Source organism: Hetaerina americana, unplaced genomic scaffold, assembly GCF_022747635.1.
Source record: "Hetaerina americana unplaced genomic scaffold, ioHetAmer1.1.p SCAF_6, whole genome shotgun sequence".
Lineage (NCBI taxonomy): Eukaryota > Metazoa > Arthropoda > Insecta > Odonata > Calopterygidae > Hetaerina > Hetaerina americana.
In genome coordinates, this window is record NW_027287205.1 from 52,383,274 (window position 1) to 52,409,794 (window position 26,521).

Genomic DNA, 26,521 nt, shown 5'->3' on the forward strand with positions numbered 1-26,521 from the left:
TAAGACATATACATATGTGTAATCAGCAATTAAATATGATGTTATAGTATTTGATGATTTAATTATTATTCCTTCGCCATGTTTATAAAAAATAACGACTCAAACGTGGTAGTATTTATTGGAATGATGGTTATTTTGAAATAATGTTGTCAAAGACGTTTCTTCCTCAGTTATTGCCGTGTTGTCTCTCTTTCGATCTGTAATGTTATTACTGAGGTGTTCCTCATTACTTATACCGTCAACTGTTTGAGAGGTCTGGAGATAACAAGCCCCTATTCCTGCCCCTATCTTGAACTTTTCCTTCCTTCAGTCACTCCATCCAGACTCTTTCTCCCCCACTGCCCTCGCCTTTCCTTCAGCTCAGACTTCCTCCACCTCTGCCTCAGCAAACACCTTTTTCCATCCGCCTCCTTCAACCTTGCCCCCCTCCCCTTTGCAATATCGATTCCATTCTCCTCTTCCTCGAACTAATCTATTTTTATGGCTCAATTCCTCCTCTTCTCCCCCTATCCATCCCTCCCCTTACTTTCCCTCCCACTACTTCCCTTTTACATCGGTCGTCCAGAAAGCACGCGGGTTTAGTAGCGCCTCAATAAAAACTAAGGAATCACCAAATGCCGTTTTCTTTTATTTTTCAACAACCCAAATACGCGCCCACAGCGTGGGTACTACACAACATACTATATGCGCCTAGCACACAGACGTAATTCCGTCTCTTATTCCCTACTTGATTCTCTCGATATTTTATCCATTACCTTGGTTCTCATGAATTATGTTTCAATCGTCTTTTAATATTAGTGAAATTTGAATGGAATTTTGTCTGAAATAAAGTAAAACTTACAAAATTGCTGGATTTTGATTACCATAACTTAGAAATCATATCTTGGCTTTGTGTATTTCGTCTTGCCACCAGTGAAACTATGTTCACGCAATATCTTTTACAAACGATTCCATCGTTAGGTCATCAATGTAGAAATGTTTTTTAGTTAAATGATGGCCGATCCACAAAAAATCGATGATCGGCCAGGTTAGATTTACCAAATAAAATTTAATGATACACGTTTTAAATATAAGATACGACATGAGGTCCTACTTTGTGACTCTGAAGATGAGCTATTGCTTGGAAAAAGAGTGTTTGAATGAAATTTTTCTGTTAGATTAATCTGCTGCTTTTTGCTATCTTAATTTAAATCGGAATTTGCACTTTATCTTGCCCATTTCTTCTAGCAAAGACGTACAATGCCTGTTTAAACAAAAAAGATAAAACATAATTATCACCACTTAGTAATTTAATCAGAATATACACATTATAACAGTCAATCCGCATGAAAAAGCAATGGCAATAGAAAATAGAAATGACATTAGAACATGCAAATTAGATAATACGAAGGAAGCAAGAGAATAGGAAATCGGAAAGGGTAGAATTGTGTCGGAATAATAATACAAATATTATAATTTAACTAAGCATGACCTATATTCTGTTGTTTGTGTATCTTCTGTGCTGCATAAAGTTTTTGTATTTAAGAATATTTTTATGACTAACTTGCAGAAGAGTAAATCTTGTAAAAATAGATGACTTAAATAGTATAGCAGTCAAATGGTCAAAAGTCAATCCACTGAGCCTGGGAAAAACTTAAGAGGTATCAAAAGAATTGCTTTGATAATATCAATGATTACTTTGCTAATAACAATATTAGGCTTAAATTTTAGCAATTTGTCCGAAAACCGCTGGTTCCAGTCAGCCACTTTATGCATCATGGAATTTAATGTACTTCAACATCAAAGGAAATGTTTCCAACAATTTACGATATTCTATAGGTTTTGAAATTGAATTATTTGCCTGGAATGGTTGATTGCCTCCCCTTACTACAGTTTGAACCATATTTCCTCCTCTTTGTAGATTTTATGTTTCTCTCATTGTGGACTCTATGTATTTATAAGATTTTAATTTCCAATTCCGAATTCTTACTGTAGTTAAGGTCTCCAAAAATGAAGACCTCCAAAATATAAGGAACAGCCGACTTTTTGGAATTTCTTACAGAGAAAAAGAGATGATAACGAACACATCTCACGGGACGTAGACAGACTAGAAACTATAGCAGAGGGAATCGGTTAGAGAAATGATTTTAGGGGTCGGAATAGATCGGTACACAAAGGAAATAATAGAATATGCTAACTGTGCATCCAGTACCGCAATGAAAAGACGCGGACACAGGAATCTATGTAGGTACATTCTAGCTGTCAACCAGATGAAGTAATGAAAAACCAAAGTTGGAGAATTTCCAGCCTATAATTTCCTTTTGAGTCTTTCAATCACATAAAGTAGAATTTCCACTTCAAAAGAACTTAAGACTTAAATGTTTAACAAACCCCGTATGCATATCCATCGTTGCAATAAAAACTTAGTCGGCATTTAAATGCTCATTCATGGAACTCAAAATGGTTTACAGTGAACAGCATGTGTTGATATGGAAAATTATTTTCTTTGGGTGCCAAAAAATAGTTTTTGGGCAATTTGGAGAGTAATTTATAATTTATAAAGTTGAATTTATTTAAGTTCAAACAACGGAACTTTATTATCATATTTATTTTAATTATTATATATTATTTTAGACTGCAATTTTTCGTAGGGTAGCTTAGCAGATTGATGTCACATGGGGATATCCAGCGCTTTATTTATCAATACATAAAACGTTCTTAACTGCGTATAAAACATTTGAACTAAAACAAGAGAAGTACATTGAACCGCCTGAACATCGATTTTACAATTAAAAGTATTAGGAATATTGATTTGATCATTTCATTTTGCAGATTACTCCGCTAGGTAAAAGGTCTAGATAAAAAATTGGATTGCATACATCGAAGAAATTGAGGCCTAAGAAATGGAAATACCAACAATTGTTTGTGTGGATGCCTATGAGAGTGGCTAAATCGAAGTTAAATGACCATAAATTCGTCAATTATAAAGGAAAGCGTTATAAGAAACGACTATATTCCTTTTAAAATCCGTCTTTATGTATAATTTCTTATATTAATTGCGCATCATTAAATTATGCATAATTTTAAGACCGTTGGGTTCTTAATTTTTATCCGAAAAATACTAAGTATTATGTTAACGAAGAAGGGTTTTAGAAGCATTTACAGACTATCTGAAGTAATGCAATGTCATGACTTGGAAGAAAAAATTTTGCACCCGAAGTCTAGATCCATATCTTAATGAAGCCTTCTAGTATTCAACTGTAGAATTCTAGGGAAATCGATCCTTTTATCCTTGTGGTTACGAATATTTACTCGCAATTCTACTTCTTGCTAATGTGCTTTGGTAAGCTTTTGCGCCATTAATGGTTTAGTTATCTATAATAATAAAAGTTTTATGAAGTTTTTAAATCCCATAATTAATAATTAAATTAGATATTGTGGTATTTGTTGAAGGTTAATTGATGTTTTTAAATTTAAAATGACATTGTGTATGTGTGTAGGTATTCGGAATAGTGTGGTTACTAATATGTTGGCTTTCAACTTCGAAGGTCCGAGTTCAAATCTCTAAAGTGGCAGGATTTTTCCTCAATATCTTGACCCCTTCTTGGAACGGTATGTAAAGAGCAATTGAAGTGGAACACGCCATCCGTCGGCTGTGACCCCTTGTCCCCTTTTTTATGAGTAGGCTATGCTGACGCCGGTTTTCTCTGCACTCTTCCTCTATTACCTGAATATCCTATCCTAATCGGATGACTAATACTCTCCCTTATGCAATTAATCTTAAACTGTCGGTCACCTACCCTGGTAGCGACTACCACAAAATGACATTGTGAACACTTAGCCAAGAAAAACTTAATGAAATATTTCTTCGGTAATGATCTTTCCTCCCAAATTGAACATTACCCTAGGTTTTCATGTTGAGTGATATACCTAGAGGTATACCCATGCATAGATTTTCCATAGTTTCCATAAAAGGATTAGCCTCATACTGGTCGGACAGTACAGTTCTAATCAGACTTACATTGGTCAACGTAACCAATTTGTTCCAACGGAAGAAGATACGCACCGAATTAAGGGAAATAAATTTTGACTGTTTCATCACTACTTAGGTTTTCTCTGGAAAAACAGAGAACGAAACGACTCTTTGTTACCGAGTTGGTATCAGCCAATGGCAAAGGACAAGTTTTCAACCAGGATTGGTCTTTCTACCCCTCTTAAGCCTCAACAGAAAACACATAGGAAGCATTAAATTAATACAAAAGGTACAATTGAACTTAAAAATTATAACGTCTTACAAAAGGAACAATGTGGAAATATAATAATATTTTGTTTTGGGGTTGAGTGCACTAAAAGTCAATATTTTCTTTACAAAGTCCCGCTGAAGTCTTGATCCGGCCCGCCAAAACTTTTAAAAGCACTTAAATTAATCCGCCGCTGGCAAAGGTCGGACTTCGCCAACCTCGGAAAATTTTTCCTATATTTTCAGGATGGATGTTTCCGTCCATAACTTCACCAAAAAGAAGATTGTAATTTGGTTTTCATTAAAGGACGTTGTGATTTTCTCAAAATCCAATCACGTTGCGTGAAGTAGCTGTTGTTTTGTTTATTGTATGAATCTACGTCATTATTAACAAATCAACTTCTTAATTACCCCTCATATTGGTCAATTGAGTAAAACTTTTAGAAGGAATGGGTGATTTTTCTTCAAAGCGAGCCATTAATTCTTTACGGGTTCATAAATTTGTGAGTATAAAATATCAATACAGAGTACGTACCGAAATTAATACAATTCAATTTTCAATTTGAATTTCTTCTATTAACGCAAACTTGCCTGGTTCATGTCTATTTCCACAGTATTGTGGGAACTTATTTGATACGCGTCACACGGAGATTAATTTGCTCGGAGAACGTTCTGTGAAACGCGCTCTTGAAACAACTCGACATGCTTATGCAAACACGCATTGTTCCTCGTCTTTCCCACCTACATGTGACATCATCGTCCTAAACCCTGAGATTTTCACTTATTTCTTCATTTTCCTCTTTTCAAACTTCTCTTGAAGATCCCGAGAGGAGAAGATCCTATCGGTGAGAAACTAGACACGCACACACCAGGACCAATTTCGCAGGTTTCATCAATAAAGACATTTTGCGCGAGAAAAGTAACCTCCTCCCGGAGGCGTAAGGACGCTGGTTGTGAACCCAGGGAAGGGGAGAGACCCTTAAGCTCCCAAGAGTTGAGGAGGATTGAAGGGGAGGCGGAGAGAGAAGGAGACGGGAGCCCCGTCGAGGTGACGAGTGATGCGGTGAAACAAAACACTCGCGTGGGACGGAAAGATTAAGAGGAGCAAAGGTGTTTGCACGGGGGAATTGAAGTGTCCGGGCGAAGGGTGGTTCCTCTCTTCCCCTCCCTTTCTCTCCCCCGTGTGGGCTTCACGTGGGTACGTCCTTTCGCGTATTTTCATGGGCGGTCAAGTGCGATAGGTACGCGTGGGTGGTTTTGGTGGAGGGTAAGGAGAAAGGAGATTGGTAGCGAATCGATAAGGAATGGGTGAAGGAAATGATGAGGGGATGCGGGAGAAAAGAAGTTTAGATCAGGACATTTGGCGAATGTGTCTTTTTTTATTCAGTTAAACCATTCTTCAGAAAATACATGATAGAGATAGGTAGAGAGAAGGATGTGTTCGTTTACACGTATGTGGTTGTTTTATAGAGAGAAACATGAAATGTATTTAATTACTTCGGAGTATTCATGTGATATAAGCACAGAATTCGTTGTATCTTTTTCTTGATCCAATACATTTAAAATTCATTCAATTTAAGTTTTTTATTTATTACTAAATGTTCCCAGAGTAACGTGGTTGTTTGTTGCAAGATGCACGTATATTACCTAAGTATTTGGTAGATAACTTAGCTACAACGTGCTAGCATTCAACAGAACCTTTCTCAAATAGAGTAATAACGGTAGTTTTTATTTGTTTTTGAAATTCATAACAAATGAATCCATTAAATAATTACTAAGTTATCAAATGAAAGCAAAAAAGTCAACCTTATATCTCATTCAAATTTCCCCGTTAAAACCTATTACAATGCCCATGGTCTAGTGAAACCTGTAGCTTGTTTAATGCGTAGATGAAATATAATAATACTATCGGAAAATTAGCAAAATTAAGTCTTTAGGATTATTTTGAACGCTGTGAGCGATGCGGACATGTAGGTCATCAGGACAGGTGTGCAATACGATCAGTAGAACACTTTTGTTTATGAATAACGTTTAATAGAGAAACCTATGTTCATTTTATGGACTGAGGGCATTTTTCCAAGCATGCATTTATCTCACGTTCAACTCCATCGAGGTCAAAATATCGGCAGCAGAAAACTCACCTCATTGTCAATTATTAAACTGTATGAATGTGCGCGTTGAAATGTATTCGCTTTGGTAAAAAAATAAAGTATACACGCATAATTAAACACCCCATAATAACTACAAAATTAAATTAGTTTTTTACTTGTGGCACTTCCAACAACTTTTCTACCCTTATCACTTTCCTTAGCCTGTAGTATTACAAATTTGATAAATTGAGAAAGCATGTGACTCTAAGTATGTAATTTAATGCCAAGATTCTTGTACGCGTGCGTGAATATGTTGCCCTTGGAAAAAGGGTATAGTTTAATAGGCAAAATTGAATGTTTTTGCCGTCACCTCTGAAGGCGTTGGATAAATAAATCCTGAAAGCGTGGTTCAAGTTTATTTTAGTTAAATTATTTTTGTAACTTACGAGTTTAGTCATCAGTATGATGATATGATCTCATTTTCCATGAGCACCTAAAGAGCACGTAGTTTTCCACAAAAGAAGACTACTAAACCTGCCTTTCAGGATTGAACAATATTATTTTCTATGGAATTATTACGCTATTTGAAGGCTGGTGCTTTTAGAGACGGTTTGGTTACGTTTGATGTTCCTATCTTTTAATGTAAAATTGTTATATAAAAACGAAGCGTGGGAGATCAGACTTTTGTGGAATTCATCGATATAATATTCCGAGAATTTTTCTTGTTCTCTTAAAAAGCTTAAAATAGCAAACACGATTCCCATTTTCTTTTTACGAAGTTGTTTACGAGGACATATTCGTTAACTTTCTTACCTTTTAGAGATTGCTTCTTCTCAGAAGATTTTATTTCAAAAATTAATTTTTTTCTATTTTTCAAGAAAAATAATTGTTCGATTAATCTCGATGGAAATAATAAAATCCACTGAAGATATTTATAAAAATTCAATAATTGAAAAACCTATTATGGAATAATTGTACCCTCTATTTAATATCAATCGATTGCGATGTGAAATTAAATTTCAATTAATATTTAAGTTACCGCTTCTATATGGCATGCATTCTAGAAAAATAATTCATATTCTTGAGATTTTGTGCCATGATTTGAAAAAATATTTACCCTTAATAATGTGTAGATTAAAATACTGTCGTCTGGGCTAACCTATCAATATTTCAGACTCAGTAGAACTAATTAGATATCGAAGCATAAACTCAATATTTCCCCCTTAAAATTTTGTTTAGTGTTCATTATTTTTACGTTTCGCAAGCAGTAATCTTATTTGGACGACTCTGGCTGCGTATCTATCCTCCTCGAATAGAGAGGGAACAAGGTATCAGGAATGGATCCGTTGGGACGGCGAGGAGAAATCGGTGGGAATTTTACGGTTATGGTTGCGGCCATTTGACTTCATTCATCCTTTAAGCGAGCAAGGAGATAGATCCTTGGGAATATCCTCCCAAGGGGTCGTCCTCTCTTGCCTTGTCGATACTCGTGCGATTGCCTCTAGTCCGTTTTGTGTGTGTCAAGTGCGTAAAACGAGGCGTTCCGGCGTTCTGACATCAAATTTAGCCAATAGATCGTTCGATTTTTAACGAGAGTCCTCGTTTTACATTCGGAAAAATTGACGGTCTATCTTGTTTACGGCCATAAAAAGGGCTTGAGGCGTACTCAGTGCTGAGATAGATAGGGTCATAAAGCTTGTGAAATCATTTGTTTGCTATAACGTTTGAGGATCTCGTTTCTGCGTAACCTGATAAATAATATTCTGTCTTTCTAATAGGTTGAATCACGGTTTCAATGTTGGCCAGAGTAAAAATACTGCGTCACCCTTTTAGCTGTTTTCAATGGAATTTTTAAAAGTTATTCAATCGCTGTTTCCGTGCAGTTGTGAGTGAATCATTTTCAATACAACATAAACGAGTCTAATATAAATCATCAAACGTTTGCCTAAAATGAAATCAATCATGAAATGTACAAAAAAAGAAAATATATGCAGATATCCACCCTTTCTCAATTCAATGCCCGTAGGCCTTATTGCACTATGCTTTAAAGAGATTGAAATTCTTCAATGATTTATAAAATTTCTTAATTTGGGAAATTGAAAGCAAGGTGCGTACTATAACAAAATATATCGGATAGGTTTTATACAGGCGCCATTTTAGCATTTTAATCTGAAGTTATACAATACTTCTAAAATATAAGATCTAGCATGACATATTTATTTTTATATAAGTTTTTTAATTAATTTCAGCAGCTATGTTTAGTAGTGTCATCTTTCATGACAAATCATTGTTTGTATTACGGATGTGTAACTCGGGTTCTCCAAGTGTACATATCGATAACCAATTGTGTGAGAATGTAGGGAAAAGTCCAAGACACACAACTCACCAAACTCCAATTTCAGAGGATTCTTTACACCTTGCCTTTCTCCAAACAACATTCAAAATGTCCTGCCTTCGAGTTGAAAGAAACTATTTCACTCCACAAGATAATTTTTCAATCTATGTTCAGGCTTGATAAATTTTCATTCTTCAAATACGCCAATGATTAACAACTTGAACAGAGTCGATGACACCGAGGAATCCGAATTATTAGGATAGCAGCTGCAGGTAAAAAATTCGTGCACTCTGCAGTATATTTCAAATTCGTCAGTATCAAAATGAAGCCTCACCGTAAGACCTATCAGAAATATCAGGTGTTAGGATGTATTCTCATCGTCTGATTTAACCGTAAATCCTTTATCATATTCTCCCACATTCAGATCATTATTCTCAATCATTACTGTTTATATGTAGGCTTAAAACAATCCCTTGAAATATCAGAAATATGGTCTAAACATTTTCAAAAGCAATACAAAAACTTACGAGGGTCATCCGGAAAGTAGTACCCGTTCGTGAAATAAAGACACAAAAGTAAATATTAACAAACATAAAAAATTTTATTTGAAAGAAGATACTTTAAACTACTTCTCAACATAATCTCCAAGCAAATTAAGGCATTTGTCATAACGTGTGACAAGTTTCTGTATTCCTGCTGCATAGTCCTTCGCCGCCAGCTCATTGAGATACGCGAGGGACCCATCTTGCACAAATTTTTGCATAATGCAGATGGTGTTTAACAATTTCATGAACAATTGTTCGAGAAACATTGGGAAAATGCTCACAGATGTCATCAATTGTGACGCGCCGATCGTTCCTCACGAATTCGTCAACTGAGCTCACCAGTTGGTCTGTAATGACAGACGGTCTCCCCGAACGCTCATCGTCGTGTGTGTTCCCCCTCCCCATGTTGAAGTTGCGACACCACCGCCGAACAGACGACTCGTCCATTACATTGTCTCCATACACCTCCTTTAATTGGCGATGAATATCACATGGGCGAACGTTTCTTGCATTGAGGAATTTAATCACTGCCCTCACTTCACAACTGGCGGCGTTCTCAATTTTTTTAAACATTGTAAACAATCACAGAAACAACACAGGCAATGCTAGCGTCACGCAACTTGGCTCAGAGAAGGCAGACAAGCCACTGAAGCTATCTGACCTCGTCCAGCGGCTACTCGCGTCGTCAGCACTTCATGCGGCACGAACGGGTACTACTTTCCGGATGACCCTCGTACTTACTCACAATGGCCATCTTAAAATCATAATAACTCTTTCTTCTATGTAAACTGCTATTCCTATTCTCATCTTTATTTCCACGCTCTCTGCTTTTGCGTACACCAATATCGATCCAGCTGGCAATATTGCAGCATCCTCTTTTTTCTGTATTCTTTTAATTATTCGACAAATCCCTCTCTTCCCAAACTGCATCTCCCACTCCTGTATGTGTGCTCTCTTTATTTCATTATGATCAAGGGTTTTGATTGAACTCTGGGTTACTTTGATTTTTTGGGTAACTGATGTTTTGGTAGTCTTTAGATTCACTTTCAAATTCATAGTGGAGTTCACCTCAAATGAGGTATATACCCCTTCGAATGCGGAGCAAATCCCTTGTTGTCTTACCTTAAGAGGAATCTCATGCTGGCGCTAAGTTTCCTTGTGCTTTTCTCTTCCACCCCCTGTATAACTCCGGTTTTGATAAAAAATGGAAAGTTTCCCTTTTCGAATAACGGAAATGAAAACTGCCGCTTACCTCATCTAACCATCACAACTACTGAAAACTCAAATAATGGAAATAATTTTAAATATATGTGCATGCACGACGGTATCTAAGCGTAAGAGTATCTATCCAAATTCTAAGTTGCCCACGCAAGACTAGCTGCTAGTAATCAGAGCAATAAAATAAAGGTTAGGTAAAATAATGACAAATTTCTATGCTACTTCGGATTTTTTTTTAAATTATATATTTCACCTTGCGTGGCTGTTTGCTTTTATTTCGATTTCTAATCGTTTCTGGAAATTATGACATCTTTTATATGTCGAATACACGTGATGTCTCTTAACTTATTTTCGGGATCTATCTTACGATGGGGTCAATAATACATTTTCAAAACCATCGCTAAATATACCTGCTTTCATTTCATTCAATTATTAACCTTCAACCCGTGTGCGATTTCCAACCTAGTTCCTCTGCCAATCTAGATACGCTACTGAGATAAAAATATCACACAGAGATAATACGTATCATAAAAATGCGATGCGAGTCTCCAATTCACGCCTATTAGCTTCTTTCAACGACTATGATTTCGCACCGCACAAAACCACACTCAGTACCAAAGTTTTAACAAGTATTTTTTTAACGACCTTACTCAACGCTTTTGTCATCAGATTCCTTCGCCTTGTTTATGCTTCTTTGCCCAACGTAATTCTTCTTCTATTTTCCCTGCTATTTTGACCATTTTCGTCCAAAATACTTACATGATCAGTAAGCTGCTCTGCCTGCTCTAGACTATAGCCTCCTATTTTAATGCTTGATTTGGCTTTACTATTTTTCAAAAATCCCGATTTGTTTAGTTTTATATTTATTATCCCATGATCTATATTCATCGCGCTGACTTTTCAATGCGCTCAAGACTGCTTGTAACCATTTGTCTGATAGATTAATTATTTATTGCTTGATTAATAAAAATCTTGTGAATTTCCCACGACTTATATTCCTATTTACAATACTTTCCACGCCTATTTCACCAAATCATACATACTTATATTTAATGGATACAAAGTTTGAGGATGTGCTTGAAGTCCCTCTTATATGGCTGCGTCAAACTAATCCACCCATTCTCGAAATTTTCTTCCGATAGTCTCCCCCTCCCTCTGCACTTTGAGAAATATGGAGTAAAGAAAGCGAGGGAGGAAAACACGGGGGCGTCTGCGAAAGAGAAGGTAGTCGAGTGGAAGTTAGGGGAGGAAGGGAATTCGGGAGAATGAGGATTGATTCGCCTGCAATTGACTTATGGATTCATAATAGCGATGCCAACGGAGGATAGTCTTTGGGAGACGTCGGGAGCGCCGTGAAAAATGGGACTTTGAATAAGTTTCCCCTAGGGGTTATATTTATTTTCTCCTGCGTAATTTGATGCACGGATAGGGGAGGTATATTCTTGTATTAAGGCTACTGTTACCGAGATGGTGAAGGGATACCAAAGTTGATGACATCCTCTTAGAGCTTTAAGGGATGGTTCGGACAAAGAAACTTTGTATTGAGTGAACTAAATGGGCTGTTCCGGAAAGCCGGATGAGATAATAAGTATCGGATTATGTATCTCGGTATTATGGAAATTTAATCTCTCACGTAACTATAGTCGATATTGGCGGAAAAAAAATTATTTTGCTTCATGTAAAATTTCAGTCGTTAATCTTTCCTCCCATTCATCATTCTTCCATTCCTGTAATACTTTCCCTAGGGTGTGTAAAGTCATTAGCCCAACAAAGTTTTTATTTTATTTTATGCCACATTTGGAATACAAGCAAAATATCTGAGAAATTAAAAGAATATCTGATAAAATAAAAGATAAAAACTTTTATTAAAGAGGTAAGCTTCAGAGAAAATTTGCTAGATTCGTTAAACATTGTAACTATAAGAGAGTAAGAGTGACGGATATGTTGGAGGATTTAGGTCGGAAGCACACTGATATACGAAGAGTGCATGCAAGATGGTAGATTTCAGAATGGTATAAGAAAGCAGAGTTATCTTGTGTAATTTTTATTATACCAAATTTAATTGGCTGATTCAACCACCATAATAAAATAAGATAGATAGAGATACCGCAACAGACAGACTCAGAAATTTATTATACCCTCGCACGATACGCATTTATAAAAAAATGGAACCCAAGCACCCGGGAAAAATAAATTAAATACTAAAATTCGGTGATTAAACCAAACACATCAATTTTTTCGTTTTAAACATGGGCACATATATGTATAAATACACGAGTTTTCCGTGTTTTAGCTAATATATGTTACGATGAATGGAGGTTGGTGTCCTTACAATGTATTCTTAGCCCCTTCGAGAGGCTTGCGAGCTATTGTGCAGATATATATGCATTTTGAAATAATCCTAGCCGTATAATTAATTTACATTTTTATTGAGATAAATCATGGAGCGTAACAAATTCCAGATGGAATGTGTTGGTTTTTTGATGATGCCATCGCTTTTCACGGAAGGCATGCTGCCAGCACGCCAATTTAATAATTTCGATAGGGGCCTTTTCGGAATTTCTCAAAATGTTCAATTCAATTACACTTTGGAGAGCTGCATGAGGCTGATGGTTGACGGGTTTGTATCGGGGACTTCAAAACTATGGCGAAAATAGTGAGGTGAGAAAATAAACAGCTCACTTTCGTTGCCATGGATCCTCAGCTGAAATTGATGGATTGTTGCCCAAGTGAGTTTTTCGCTTCGCAAATTGGGAAAAAGTTTCTTGGAAGACAAAAAAGCTTTCTCTTGATTCTACGACCTAAGGCCGTTTATCATCCGTGAGTATTCTTTTCTTATGACCGAGAAGAGTTTTCAAAGATGCGTTTAAACATTACATTAATAAATGAGAATGAACCCTGAAAGAGATTCATGATTGTTGGACTAAACCTCTAACCTTAATCATTACGTTAATAAGCCGAAAAGTATGTTGCGTTAATCCCAATAAATTCCAGGCGGCCCCTGTGGTGGTGGGGTAATGTCCTCGCCTTCCAATCCATAGGTCGCGGGTTGGATTCCCGCCTAGGTGATTTTTCCTCCACCTCTGGCTTGGCCAGCTTAGGTGTATGCAGTTGTAATACTGTTATATCATTGTTCTAAGTTCGATGTAAAGGCCAAAGTGCTGTTTTCGGGCTAATGCATAAAAAATAAAGAAAATTTAGTCACTGAAAACCAGCATCATCACCCAAATTTCTGCGTTTAAGGTACAAGTAAGTGTGAACACATTTTTTGTTTTGCTTGTGACCAATAATAAGTATTTGCTTACCCTTATAATGGGAAAGCATTTTTGCTGGACTCGGCGGTATAGCAATGTTCCTGGCATCATATCGGCGGTATTTTTATTAAAAGGAACGTCTGATTAGTAGCTTAAAAATTCAATTATGGGAATATTCCAAAGTCAGTGGAAATTCATAAGTTTCATTTTTTCATTCTGTCTGAGTGTAGTCCATCTCAGCTGTCATACGGATAAATTAATGAATAGATTTTATTGTACTACCCTTAGCAACAAGATTCAAAAATCGATCTTTCAGATAATTACAAGGGTATTAAAATTGTAGGTATTAAAAAGAATATAATAAATTGAATTTTTCTGCGTAAAATTGAATTTTGTATAATTGTGGTCAGTAGAGAGGTATAACACATTTTAGCTTAAAATGAACAGTTTGTAAATTCTAAATTCCGGCAAATTCTGAGCAGCATTAACAGGGAATCAACTGGAATATTTTCATTTCTAGATTTGATCCAATAAACCCCCGCATCGCAGTTAAAATCTATGAATTCGTTGATATCACTTTTGAATGTTGTCCAAAATAGTTTATGTGGAAATTTAAGTTAATTTTCATGGTTTTCTAGGACGTTTAGAAAAGTAGATTAGAGTGTGTTTTCGGTGCACTGAAATCAAACTTGTGTTTAGCTAAAGCAGACATATGTTGTCCCCATGGTGTATCCACTATTTATTAATCCGCATGAATATCGAGCTTGCGTCCTAAAAAGACTACCCGACGAAAGACTAGGTACTTTAGTGGGGGCAACACCATTCTTTTATTCGACACGTAATTGTTCGGCCTGGGTGGGCTGCTGAGAGTTCTTGATTGAGGGAAGGAAGGCCATCGGCCAGCGGCCCTGAAGGCTCTGAGCAATCCACGTGGACACAGTCACCCGTGTTTGCCTGAATTACCGCACGAATGAACACTCTCAGCTTCCCTAGCTGAGGGATTCAATTGCGACGTTTGAACAGGTGGGAAACCTTAAGAGGATTAGGGCGGCTTACTTAATAGGGGTGTCCTGCGGCAAATCCCTCTGTGTAGCACTAACACGTCAATAGAGCTTCACGCGAGTACTATTTACTTCCATTTGGTTTTAACTTTCACTGCTGCTGAAAGCACTTCACATTGTTTTTTCTTCAGAAGCGGGTAAACAATAGCGATCCCTCTGCCTCCTCTCTCTGAGAGAAGTAGATTTATCGTATATCGAAGGAAATGCATATGGTGGACACTATTCATCATAATCGTTCGGGGAATATGAAGAGGATCTAACAAAATTAGGATTTATTAGAAGAATACTAGGAAAATGTGATGAAAAAGTCAAAGAGAAATGTTATCTGTCTTTGGTTAGGCCTCATTTAGAATATTCTGCAAGTATATGGGATCCTCACGTAGTTGCATTCATTGCCGAATCGGATCACGTGCAGCGTAAAAGAGCTATATTTGTAAAAAGTTGTAATGATAAACTTAGAGAGTATCCGAAATATTAGAGCAGCTAGGCTGGGATTCACTCACGGAGCGAAGGTTACTACGTTGGGAACTACAGTTTAGTAACGAGGAATGACCGTGGGTCGTAAGCAATTGAATTCTGCAGGAGAGAGGGGTTAGTCGTCACCAAGCCAAGTCATCACCAACACTTGAAACCAAGTGTTGGTGATGTTGGTGTTTCACTCACTCATGGATCGAAGGTTAAATTGCAGATTAAGACTATTGCATATATTGGAAGTGCGTCTCCAGCGTTCTACGGTAGGAGAGATCATATCAATAAAATTAGAAATGTTAAGTGAAGAGCAGATTTAATGTCGTTTTTTCCACGAACGATAAGGGACCATAATAACATTGGCTGAACGCGATTGGGTCACGTTTGGGTAAAACTTAGTCTGGTGTGTAATCACCCCCTGTCAATCCGTGATCCATGGTTTCCTTGCCCTTTTCCCATTAAAAGTTCCTATTGTGTCTTTTGTCGGCTTTCGATTTCCCTTTCTTGACACATTCCCATTTTTCCCATTCCCATTCTCTGATAGTACTCAGGTCTTTGCCGTCCTCCATGATTTTCTCTGCGGTCTGCTGGTACTCCTTCCTTATCAATCCATTTCATGCCTCAACATTTCATTTCCTAACCTGTCGCCCCTGCCTTATCTTTTTGAAACGGACGTAACTCTTCATAACAACTAAATTGTGGTCAGAGTCCGCATCCACATCGGTTTTCCCTTGCAAGGGTTTCGTGTGATGATGACCGCGGAAGCCTAGCCTGTCCCGCTGCCGGGCACGACACACGACCGATTGGGCCGAGCTCTGTGGTTGCCAGGACTCATTCTCTGTGGTGTCCATCATTTTGATCTTGGGAATGATAATTGAGGTGGTTTCCCGTTGCCTTCCTCAATAGTGTTTTTAACGAGACACCATCACTCAAAGGCCGCCCCTTTGGGGTCAGACGCCTTTGCAGCCGCCTCACTGAGGAACAGACGCTGCCTGGACTACCTTTCGTCTGGCTCCTAACCTTCGACCTATCTGGCATGGGTGACCCTACCAGGAGCAATAATTATTACTTCCGCCAGCACAGCTCTAGGGATCGTCGGAACGCGCAAGCCCTTCCACCACGTCATGGTTGCAGTCCATGTGGTCCGTTCTCTCAAATTAAAATCTCGACCGCTAGTGATGTAATATAACTTCACAATAAAATATACAAATAAAATTTTGCTAACTCACACGTTCTGCATCTTAAATATATTTAGATGCAAAAAATAATTTTATTCCAGGGAATATCAAGAAAGATTACAGGCAGGTAGAGCATATTTTGTAAAGGTAAAATGTAGTAAAATAATTCACATTGTAAAAATTTTGCAATTGGAGTTCTAAATGACTGGCGAACAATATTTAACATTTAAGTATGGAAAATACATTTGATTTTTTATAATTATGTATGTAAAAATATTAATAATACTCTGAAGTATTTATTATCATTATTGATAAAGTAATCCCCGCTACACAATATTAGCGATCCATTACTAATAGCGCTTGTCGTAAAAATGGATAAAAAAATGTATAAGTTAGCCACACCAAGGAAATGTATAAAAATGAACACCAATGAAATGTATATTTCTTTCATTTAGGGTTCATTTTATTATTAAATAAAAGTATCCATATATTTTTGGTTTAACATGAAACGTTTTCAAAAATTTCATTTATTAGTATTGTGGGGAGCCACAAACTCTATAATCCACCCACTCTTTGGTTATTATTTCTGTTGAATTCCAGGCCTCACGAAACAAATAAAATATAGTGGATCGCATCAATTTTCTAGTGATTCAACGTTTTAGATTTCAATGCAGGTATTTAAAGCTGTCATTTTTTATATTTCCACTTACCGCGTGGGCTTCGGCGTCCCTCCAACGGGTCAGTGAAGGTCAGCGTTGATTCCGTGGACAGTTTTCGAGGGACTTTAGGTACCCGGAGTGGACTGGTGGAACCAACGGGGTCAGAACTCTGCTCTTCCGCCATGATGTTGACACTCCAAAACTAAAACTGTTTCACCGGATGAGATGTATTAATTTTTATGTCCTTTTGCTTTGTCTCTCCGTTCCTTTTATTTCTCCAATATTTTAATTAAAATTTTTAATATGCGTTCGTTGCAGACACTTGTCCTAGTACAGTGGCTTTCTGAAGATGCTTTTACGTATACACTGCATCTCAGTTTCTAAGAGTTTTTTTATTGTCCTATATCCAGTTGTTTTTATTCCACTCTATGTATTTCTAAATGAAATTACTATATGTAACTATTTAACATTTTAATCTGTTGGTCGCTCATGCTTCTTGAAGAAAACAACTGCGGAAAATTGTATAACTTTATTTCTTTGGTAATAAATATGGAAGCTTTCTTCAAATGAATGTATGTAGCACTATTGAACTATTGATTATTTATATGCTCTTTTAATTACTTTATACATAATTTTTATAATTATAATCTACTACATAAAATTTTGATTTTTTAAAAATTATTTTATATTTTATATTTTGTGGTATCTTAGACCATACATATGAAAAATCTCGTGAAACGTATATTTCTCTCTGAATTCAGACGAGTTTCCTCTTCGCTTCATGGATCTGTTTCGCTCCGCTTTCTAAGCTGCAGGGACTCAAACGAAACTCTCCCTTTTTCTTATTTTTCTGTCTTTTTCAGTTCCTATTATTTCTGGGAGAAACGCCGGCCGTCTACCCTTCTGCACCTACTGTTTCACTCAAGGTCCTTTTTCAGCTTCACTTCTCGGTCCTACGCTCTCCGAGGGCAGAACCGGTCCCTATGGGCTCTTCATCCGTCCATTCCTTTCCACTCACGCGTCCCTAGACGTATGGCATCCCCCTGGAACTCGCATCGGTTTCGCGAATTGAATTCCTTCTTCCTTCTCTCTTCACTGCTCCGCACCACCACCCACCTTCGTGAGAAAAGGATACTCCCGCTATACGGATTTCCCAGAAAAGATAGGATTGCGTCCGCAGTAAACACTTCTGAATTGCGCTTTTTTCTTATCAGACACGTTCCCCCGGGTCCTCTCCCTGGTCTAGATAGTGTTCTTATGCGTATGTCACCTCCTTCCTTCGTACTCTTTGAATTGACTTGTAGTATTGCAAAATAAAGGAATCTTAAAATATACCACCCCTCAATTTTCAGTTTTATCGACACTTTTTCCTTGACCGTGGTAGTCTTCTATAAAATAAAACTATTGACAAAGTAATGTGATCTCCGTGCGTAATATGCTCTCACCTTTCATGCATGAGAGGATGTTTCGGCATTGACGCACGGCATCGGTGCCCGTTCTCCTCCTCCTTGACCTACGAAACATCCCCGCTACGGTGCCTTATCGATTTATCCTCTTGTTTTGTCTGCTCACGGTGTCGCTCGCCTCCGCAGAAGCTGGTGTTACCTACTCTCAAAGTCTTGATTTCCCCTTTGTCTCGATCCCCTGCTGCCTCTCCTGGGGGATTTATTGGACTAACCCCATCACGGAGGCGGCACCACCCCTTGCTCCCTTCCGATGAAATCCTCTAATGAGGGTCCCTTCTAGATTTTACCGCAAGCGATATACGATTTTCGTTTCAACTCTCTATCTTCTTTTTGTCTAGCATGCCTCGCGGAAAGCATATTCACTCGCAATTTAATTATACAACGTTCCCCTTCTCGATTCAACGGACGTAAAAATATTACCTCCCGCCCCTATCTTTAGCGTTTCACTTCTTTGACTCTCCCCGTTTTCCCTCCTCCCAACCTTATCCCTCCTCTCAGTGTGTCGTAACTTGACTCTCGTCTTTGTTTGTGTATCTCTTCACTCCTTCATTATTTCATTTTTCGTCATCCCTGGAACAGGAACGCCTTAGAGATCAAAAGGAGAAGATCCCACTCTCTCAATGGCCTTAAACGTTATCTCCCTCCTTCTATCTCCAAGGTCTCTTCATTTGCCTCTTTTTCCCCCTTGCTCTCCCTCTAACCTTCCACCACTCACTCGTGCGTACTTTATTCTTGATTTTTTTCTCCACTCCTCTTCCCCAAAGTTATCCTTATCCTTCCATGGTTACATTAGCATCTCGCTTCTCTTTTCCGCGCATTTCCAAATTCTTTAAAACTTCTCTCTATATCAGCCTTTTCCCTTGCGAACCTTCCTCGCTTTTGCTGCTTCTTATTTTCAATGCTCTTGATGTTGCATTCCTACCGTATCACCCACTATTTGTCTCTCCTGAATTTCAACACAAGATCCCTTTATTTATGAAAGGAATGTGATCGTTTTTGTGTGACGTATACATAAGATCATTTGCTTTAGCACGGAGACAATGAGCTCGCGATTCACTCTGATATACGTTTCCTTTTATACTTATTTTTTATGCCAAAACATAAAATCATGTGGCATGCATGAGTCTTTTGCTTAAATCGTAGTCGACCCTGAACCAATCACAATAAGTTTTTTAGCGCGGGGCCACGCCAGTTGTATTATCATTACTTTCGTAAGAGATGAAATATTACGTTAAATATAAGGTCCCAAATCTCTGAGCCTTATTCTTTTGCCTTAATGAGCACACTTTATTCGTTATAAGCTTTTACTTCAAGTTTGGTTACTTGATGCAGGAAGCTGGTTTATGGGTTTCCCTAGTTCATATTCTACTCACTTGCGTATTGTCACAACGCTTGGGAGCAACACAAACCCTTAAAAGTGTTTCTTGCTATCGTGAATGGGTTAACGAATTATGGAGAGAGAAAATGTCAACTGAATCAAGCTCGATTCGGGCGGATTCATTTCTTCTTTCGCGACAACCCTTTTCCGATCTCTTCCTTTGAGTTCGCTCTCCCTTAGGGCAGCCATCCGTTTTCTTCTAATCTACATCCTCTCTTTCATCGGCTGATTCTCTTCACCCCACTTGGTGTAATGTATTGGGATCCATACTTTCACTGGACTGCGACTGGAAACCTGAAAAGATGAGTAGGAGGAAAGATGACGTGAGGAAAAGACAAATCCTACAACCGGTAACTAAAAATTCAATTTAAAATCACATTAATAAACTCGATTGTTGGTTTGGCAGGAGAGGTTACCGCTCATTTCTTATGGCATGTTAAATGTATTTATAGTTGGTGGCGCCAGTTTCCTTAGTTGCGGTTTGCTGGGGTTAATCTGGCAACCGAAAATTTACAGAGCTTGGGCAAAACCGTAAGAGGTCAGAGTAACCCGGATTTGAAACTTAGCGCTACGGTTAGTAGCAGGACGCTCTATTTATTTTGCAATCATGCTCCCTTTCCAGCTGTAACTTTAATAAAAAGAAATAAATTTGAAGAAATACTACCATACTAATATTGGTCGAAGTAGTAACCTTTAGTAGTTCTATGTATTCCCTTTTGATAACTCCTGATAAAATCAATTACTTTATCAATGAGAGGATCATTAAGGTGATTTAATCATCTGGCATCCATACAATTGACCCGACTTATGTTAAAGCAAAATGTTTTTTGTAAAATATTTTCCATCAAATCATTTGCATGAGGTACCAAATTTATTCCGTGTTATCGTCATTCCTAATAGAGTATTCCATAATAGCGTTCTCTAGTTAACCATCGCATTAATCATTGTTTAATATCGTTGAAAGATAAAACCCAATCGCTATGAACAATTGGTTTCTTGATGAATGTTTTGCACGAATCAGCAATCCCGGTATAAATAATTGGCAACATCATACCAAAGCGATGTATATTGTGGATGTAGCAGTGACTTTTTTGAGTGGTATTAATTATGTCACATTTTATATTTTAACTTTTAGTTTCAATTGAAATTAAGATAAAATCAAAATTGAATAGAGTGAGAAAGTTCGGGTGAAATGATTATTCTCGATTGATACGCTCACTTGTGAAAAAAAGAGTAAAACATTATGTAGCAATCGGAAATGAGGAATGAGCAATTCAAAATGAATTAGAAAATTGGTCGACTGATCAAGAACAAAGCAGTTGACAGCAAGGTCCTAATTCTTACAAAAGTAGCAATTACAAAAGAAAGATGCTCAAAAAGTTAGCATTTCATCGGTTGCATTAAATCCAAGATTATTTTCGCAAATTGCCTCGATTATGAAACTGTTTTAGTCGTTACTTGGAGAAATATTTTCATCTAACAGGGAAAGTGATAACACTACAACTCTACGAATCATTTTTTTCTTTCCACTTACCAAGGCAATGGGTTCGCTAGTGTCTAGAATTATCACCTGATGATACCAGAGTGATGAAACCATGGCCATAGTAAGTGAAAAGGAAATAGATAATACCTAGAATTGAATATACTATACTAGTATTATCATTTTCCTGTTCGTTGAAGCTGTCTGTTAAACGTAGCTCACATCTTCTTATCATACTATATATTTCTAACCTTAACATCATAGTCATCAAAACAATACCAGTACTTTATTACGAATGCAGCTGCTTGTATGTCTGTAAAATTTGGCCTGCTTGGAAATTAATGAGTATACTACGTAGATCGAATACTGTGAAAATGTGGACATTGAAGACGGGAAAAATAAATAGGTGATAGAAAAATTCAAGGCAAGGATACGTTTGATGAAACAAAAATTTTGCAGATGGCAGAAATCAATGCCTGGATATGCTGGTGAAGAACAGCGATTTTGGCGGTAGAGAGGCTATAAATAGGCATTTTTTACGATATGAAAGGGAAGCAGAAAATCTGAAGTCCCATAATGGGGAAATGAGATGATAGCAATAATTTATGAAACGATATAGAGATAATGGTGTATCATTTGTTTATGATTGCTCTGAATTTTCATGACAATGGAAGTTTTCTTAGACCCACCAAAAATATCCAATATAAATTGACATCTATTAATAAATACTATTTTGGTCTTAAGATTTGGAGAGAAATTCTCAGTTCTCTCTCAATTCACCCAGATCCGGGTGCGCGAATTAGGAGACACTGTGGGTGATGTCCACTATTGATGGCATAGATGGGAGGGAGGAAAGATCAAGAGAGAATTCACAGATAACCTGTGGGAAGAATGGTTCAGTGAGAGGGAAGGAAAGGCGAAGGGTCGGCGGTTAGATTAAATGATCTGGAACGGAGACGGGTATCCATTCCCCAGGGAACATGGGTGGAAGTTCTCTCGCGTTGAGCGAAGAGGCGAGCGAGGGGAATTGTAGGAGACGGAATGGGGGTGGGTAGAAGGGGAGCGGAGTGCTAGTGATTGCGAGCGAAAGCATCAGGCCCATCGGTGGTGCCAAACTAGAGGGATCGGCACGTGAAAGTTTCACTTTCCCGCGGTAAAAGTTTTCTTTCGAGACATCGAAAAGGGTCGACGCAGGGCTATGCCCGATTCGCCAAATATTAAATGATGGAACGAAAAGTCACACTGTGACTGATTCTGGCGCGGTCATGGTATTCTTACGCGCGTTACCGCTAACAATAACGCGATTTTTCGTTTTGATACGATCATTATCCATTTATGTGCGATTCATCTTACCGCCAGAAGTCGCATTCTTTTGGGTTTTGTTAATTGGAGTTCAAGATTGATTGTAGAGCTTTGATATCTATCGCTTTAATAGAATATAATATTATTTATTACGCTCTGGGACTTGTCCAAAAGAGAAAAGAAAATAAGTCCAATATTTAACTGGTGACATTCTAAACAAAAAACGACATGAATATTCCATGAAATTAAAAATATAATTTTAAAAATAACACGGTCATATTGATACCAGCCTCTTGAATTGAGTGTTTAAGGGAATCATTCTTTAACTCAATTATCATTAATTAATATTTAAATATCAAACCTAATTAGTTTTTCTTAGGTAGATAGGAATGGAATTCCATTAATATGCAGCAGTCAAAATATGTAAATGACTTTCGGTGGAAGGTGGTGGTCCACTGGGCCGGAAATAAAATATTGCTTGGTTCTGTTCTTGTTACCATAAAAAGATCGGTTACTCTTTTCGGAAACTTATCAATTCAGCAGGAAGGTACGTAGTTGACAAAAATAGAAACGTTCAAACTAGGTTTATGCAGCGTGTATAGTACTTAACCAGACTAGTTTTTCATTGTAGGGAGTAAAATGCTCATATTTTTGAGTATTAAAAACGTAGAGAACATCTAAACATAGGCGGCGCTACAACCTAATATTATGCTCATCCGCTATAAAATACAACGAAAATCAAACTTTGGGAAAATTAAAGATAAAATGACATATTTTTAGGTGTATAAAAGCAGCAAATTTTGCTCAACTTAAGTTAATATAACGCGATAGTGATTTTATTTGACGTATTTATTTGATTTAAATTTGATTGTCCAATAACAAATTATCGTCCTAATTATATCTTGGTTCCGTGCGGTTTTATTAACAATAATGAATGGACGGCATAGTTTTTAACACCCGATTTTGTTGTTTATGGTTTGGTAATCATAAAGGACATAAAATTACCACGAACATTACACTATTGGTGAAAAATAAGCAAATATATTTGGGGAATTATCTTTTTTACGAACAGAACGTGTTAGCGAAGCGACTTTAATAACACCACCCATAGTACAATCCATTAAAAATCAATCCCCTTTCCGTTCCTTTTCTGTTGGTGCCTGCCTTCGCCCTTGCGTATTCACCGCCGATTTGTGCGTGCATGGCATGCCCGCGTATATTTAATATCGTATCAAGTTAATGTCTAAGTGACTAACCGCATAAAGAAAGACACACGTTAAGGAGTGTTTGAATTTTACGAGCACATTTCGATACAAGAATGTGAGAAACATTCTACTTTTGCATTCTGCGCACTATGGATGCCTAATAAGTCACCTCGTGCTATAGAATGTTGAAGGATCTGAAGTCAGTTTTATAGTTGGCTTAATGGTTTTTAATCATTGATGCAGATTTCTAAAATATGTAAGGTACGTAGATATTACCCTTCTAGTCGCCACTATGGTTATTGGCTTGGGTTGTAAGGTCACTATCATTAGGGTTATTTCCCATTATTGATTTATCATTTTATTTCCTGAAAGTTCGAATTGCCCTAGGTGAGGTTGTTTATTACTATAATAGGAGATATGCGACACAAATATTGGTTAAATTGGGTTTGAGTTGAAAGCCTTGGACTATCTGTAACATTAGTGACGAGCAGAGTGGTAGGTAGACTCAGCAAAGGTCAAAACGGGTGCTAATTAATGACTTAATAAATGCAGCACTTAGGGTCGTGAAGATTTTTAATTTGAGTGTATCATTTACTGTGCCGGTGTGGATCATTGGAAAGGTGCGAATTATTTATATCAGTTGAAGGAACCCATGGAGCTTTCTCAAAAAGCCGATGGATAAAGCTGAGTGAATAAAACACGAGGAGAAAGTAACTGCGGAATGATTTTGTATTCATAAAAGCCTAAGAGAGGAGAGCCAGAATGTGGAAGAAGAAAAATATCATTGGAGCTCAAACTGAGGTAGAGTGAATTAGTGATCAACGTAATGGAAGAAAACATTTATTGTGTTAGTTCACCCAAGTGAGGGTGAACGGAAAAATACACATGGCTGAAAAGGTTTTCGGGAAATGATCCTTCGAGTGTATAAAGTAATTACAGCGGCGTGTGAGTTCTGCAGTTACTCAAGTCGGTTCATTTTTTGGACATCAGTGAGCGTGTAGTGCCCACAGACTTATGGGTTAATGAATGATTGTTCTAGTAATAAATTAAAATAATGACGCATGAAGTTTTGAAGGTCAAAAATATTCGGCAAAAATAGGCCAGAGAAGTTCAAATGCAGCATCTTTTCCACGCCGTCTGAAGTCACTTAGATCGTAAAAATGGGCAAAAAGACCCAAAAATGGATTTAATTCAAAACGTACTATGTGTGAATAGCTTTAAAATTTATGAAGACGAATGCATTCCAGGTTCACTGGTTTAAATTGTCAGGCACCTAAGTCATTTTATGCAGAATTGAGGAAACTAATATTTTGTTGAAAATGGATACAAAATTAACTTTACCCTGTAGTTACTGGTTAATTAATAGATTTATATTTATTTAACAACAATTTTTTTCGTTACTGCCGAAAATTTAACAGATTTTTGAAAGATAAGATCATAGCGGAATTCTCCAAATTTGACGCCTTGTAATCAAATGAATCCAATATTATATTAAAGAAGTTGAATTAGAACAAATAATTTCTAATTAATGCCTGATTTTACACTCTTTTGAAACTCATTACGATGGTAGCTTGCAAGGCTAATATGGAGCTATTATTTTTAGCTGTAGTCTACTGACCTCGGGAATGATTTTCACGAGCCCAGAAAAACTGCGCAATATCTTAGGGTACTGAGCAATGCTAATCGTACAATTCCATCTTCCACCTAACAATAAACACTTTAGCAACTAATGCAATTCACCCTTTTCACATCCACGTGCTTTTTCCCATGAACTGTAAAAATACCTAATATTTTTCTCCCTTAAAACATCCATAGCTAAATTCCTCCCCTCTATCACAGTTTTTAATATCTTATTACCTCTCTATATTCTTCTACATACAATTTTCTTGCCTTCTTTTGGATTCCTAAGACACTGATAACTTCTTTGTTTTTCTTAGATCATAGAATTCTGCAGCGTTTTGAGATACATGGTATTCAATTTGACATAATGTCTCTAAAAAATGAATACTAGGAACTTTGGTAAGCTATGTAGTAGCCCTTCTTTTTCGTTCCTTTCTATTCACTTTATTTTCTCCGTACCCGCATCTCAAAATACTCCAGTCTGATAATACGTTCCATACATTTCTCCTCAACGATCAGGTTTTAGATCCATGTAGTGTTACGATCCATATCGAAGTCTGGAATAATCGTTTATTCTCCTTTTTTAAGCAAGATAACCGTTACGCCCGGCAGCCAAGGCAATTTTCATCACTCGGTACAAAGGCTTTTTCATAAGTGGGCCGCGCGAAGGTAATCTTCGGAACTACGAAACGAGGTAATGGAAATTTGTTGGTTACCACGTCCTTAAGCTCTTATTTGCCTCGCTGAAATCCCATACTTGTTTCTATCTCATAAAAATTATAATGGATGAAAAAACTGTGTAGTTATTGAGGACAATCTTCTACAATCATTAAATACAATACGGCGCCGATTGTTAACTTCAAAAGGACAAAGGTTAGCGAGGAATAACTTACTATTACAAATCATGAAATCACTAAAAGTTAAGCCCACAGAATCATCACCAACTTGTAAATTTTTTTGAAAAAACCTAAGAGTTATGTTTACTAAGATATTTAACAGTGAATTAGAATAAATTTAAAATTCGACACTTATCTGATTCTAAA

General features: G+C 37.2%; 1 protein-coding gene across 8 annotated transcripts in view; it reads right to left on the reverse strand.

Annotated features, from left to right (window-relative positions):
• The window catches only part of LOC139695519 (ankyrin repeat and death domain-containing protein 1A-like), a 430,852-nt gene that overhangs the window by 285,552 nt on the left and 118,779 nt on the right, over positions 1-26,521 (reverse strand). For all 8 annotated transcript variants that reach the window (XM_071594341.1, XM_071594344.1, XM_071594343.1 and 5 more), the window contains exon 2: positions 17,079-20,165. In XM_071594341.1, the coding sequence (XP_071450442.1) occupies positions 17,079-17,211 (133 nt within the window). In that variant the 5' untranslated portion in view covers positions 17,212-20,165. The remainder of the gene's footprint in view (positions 1-17,078; positions 20,166-26,521) is intronic.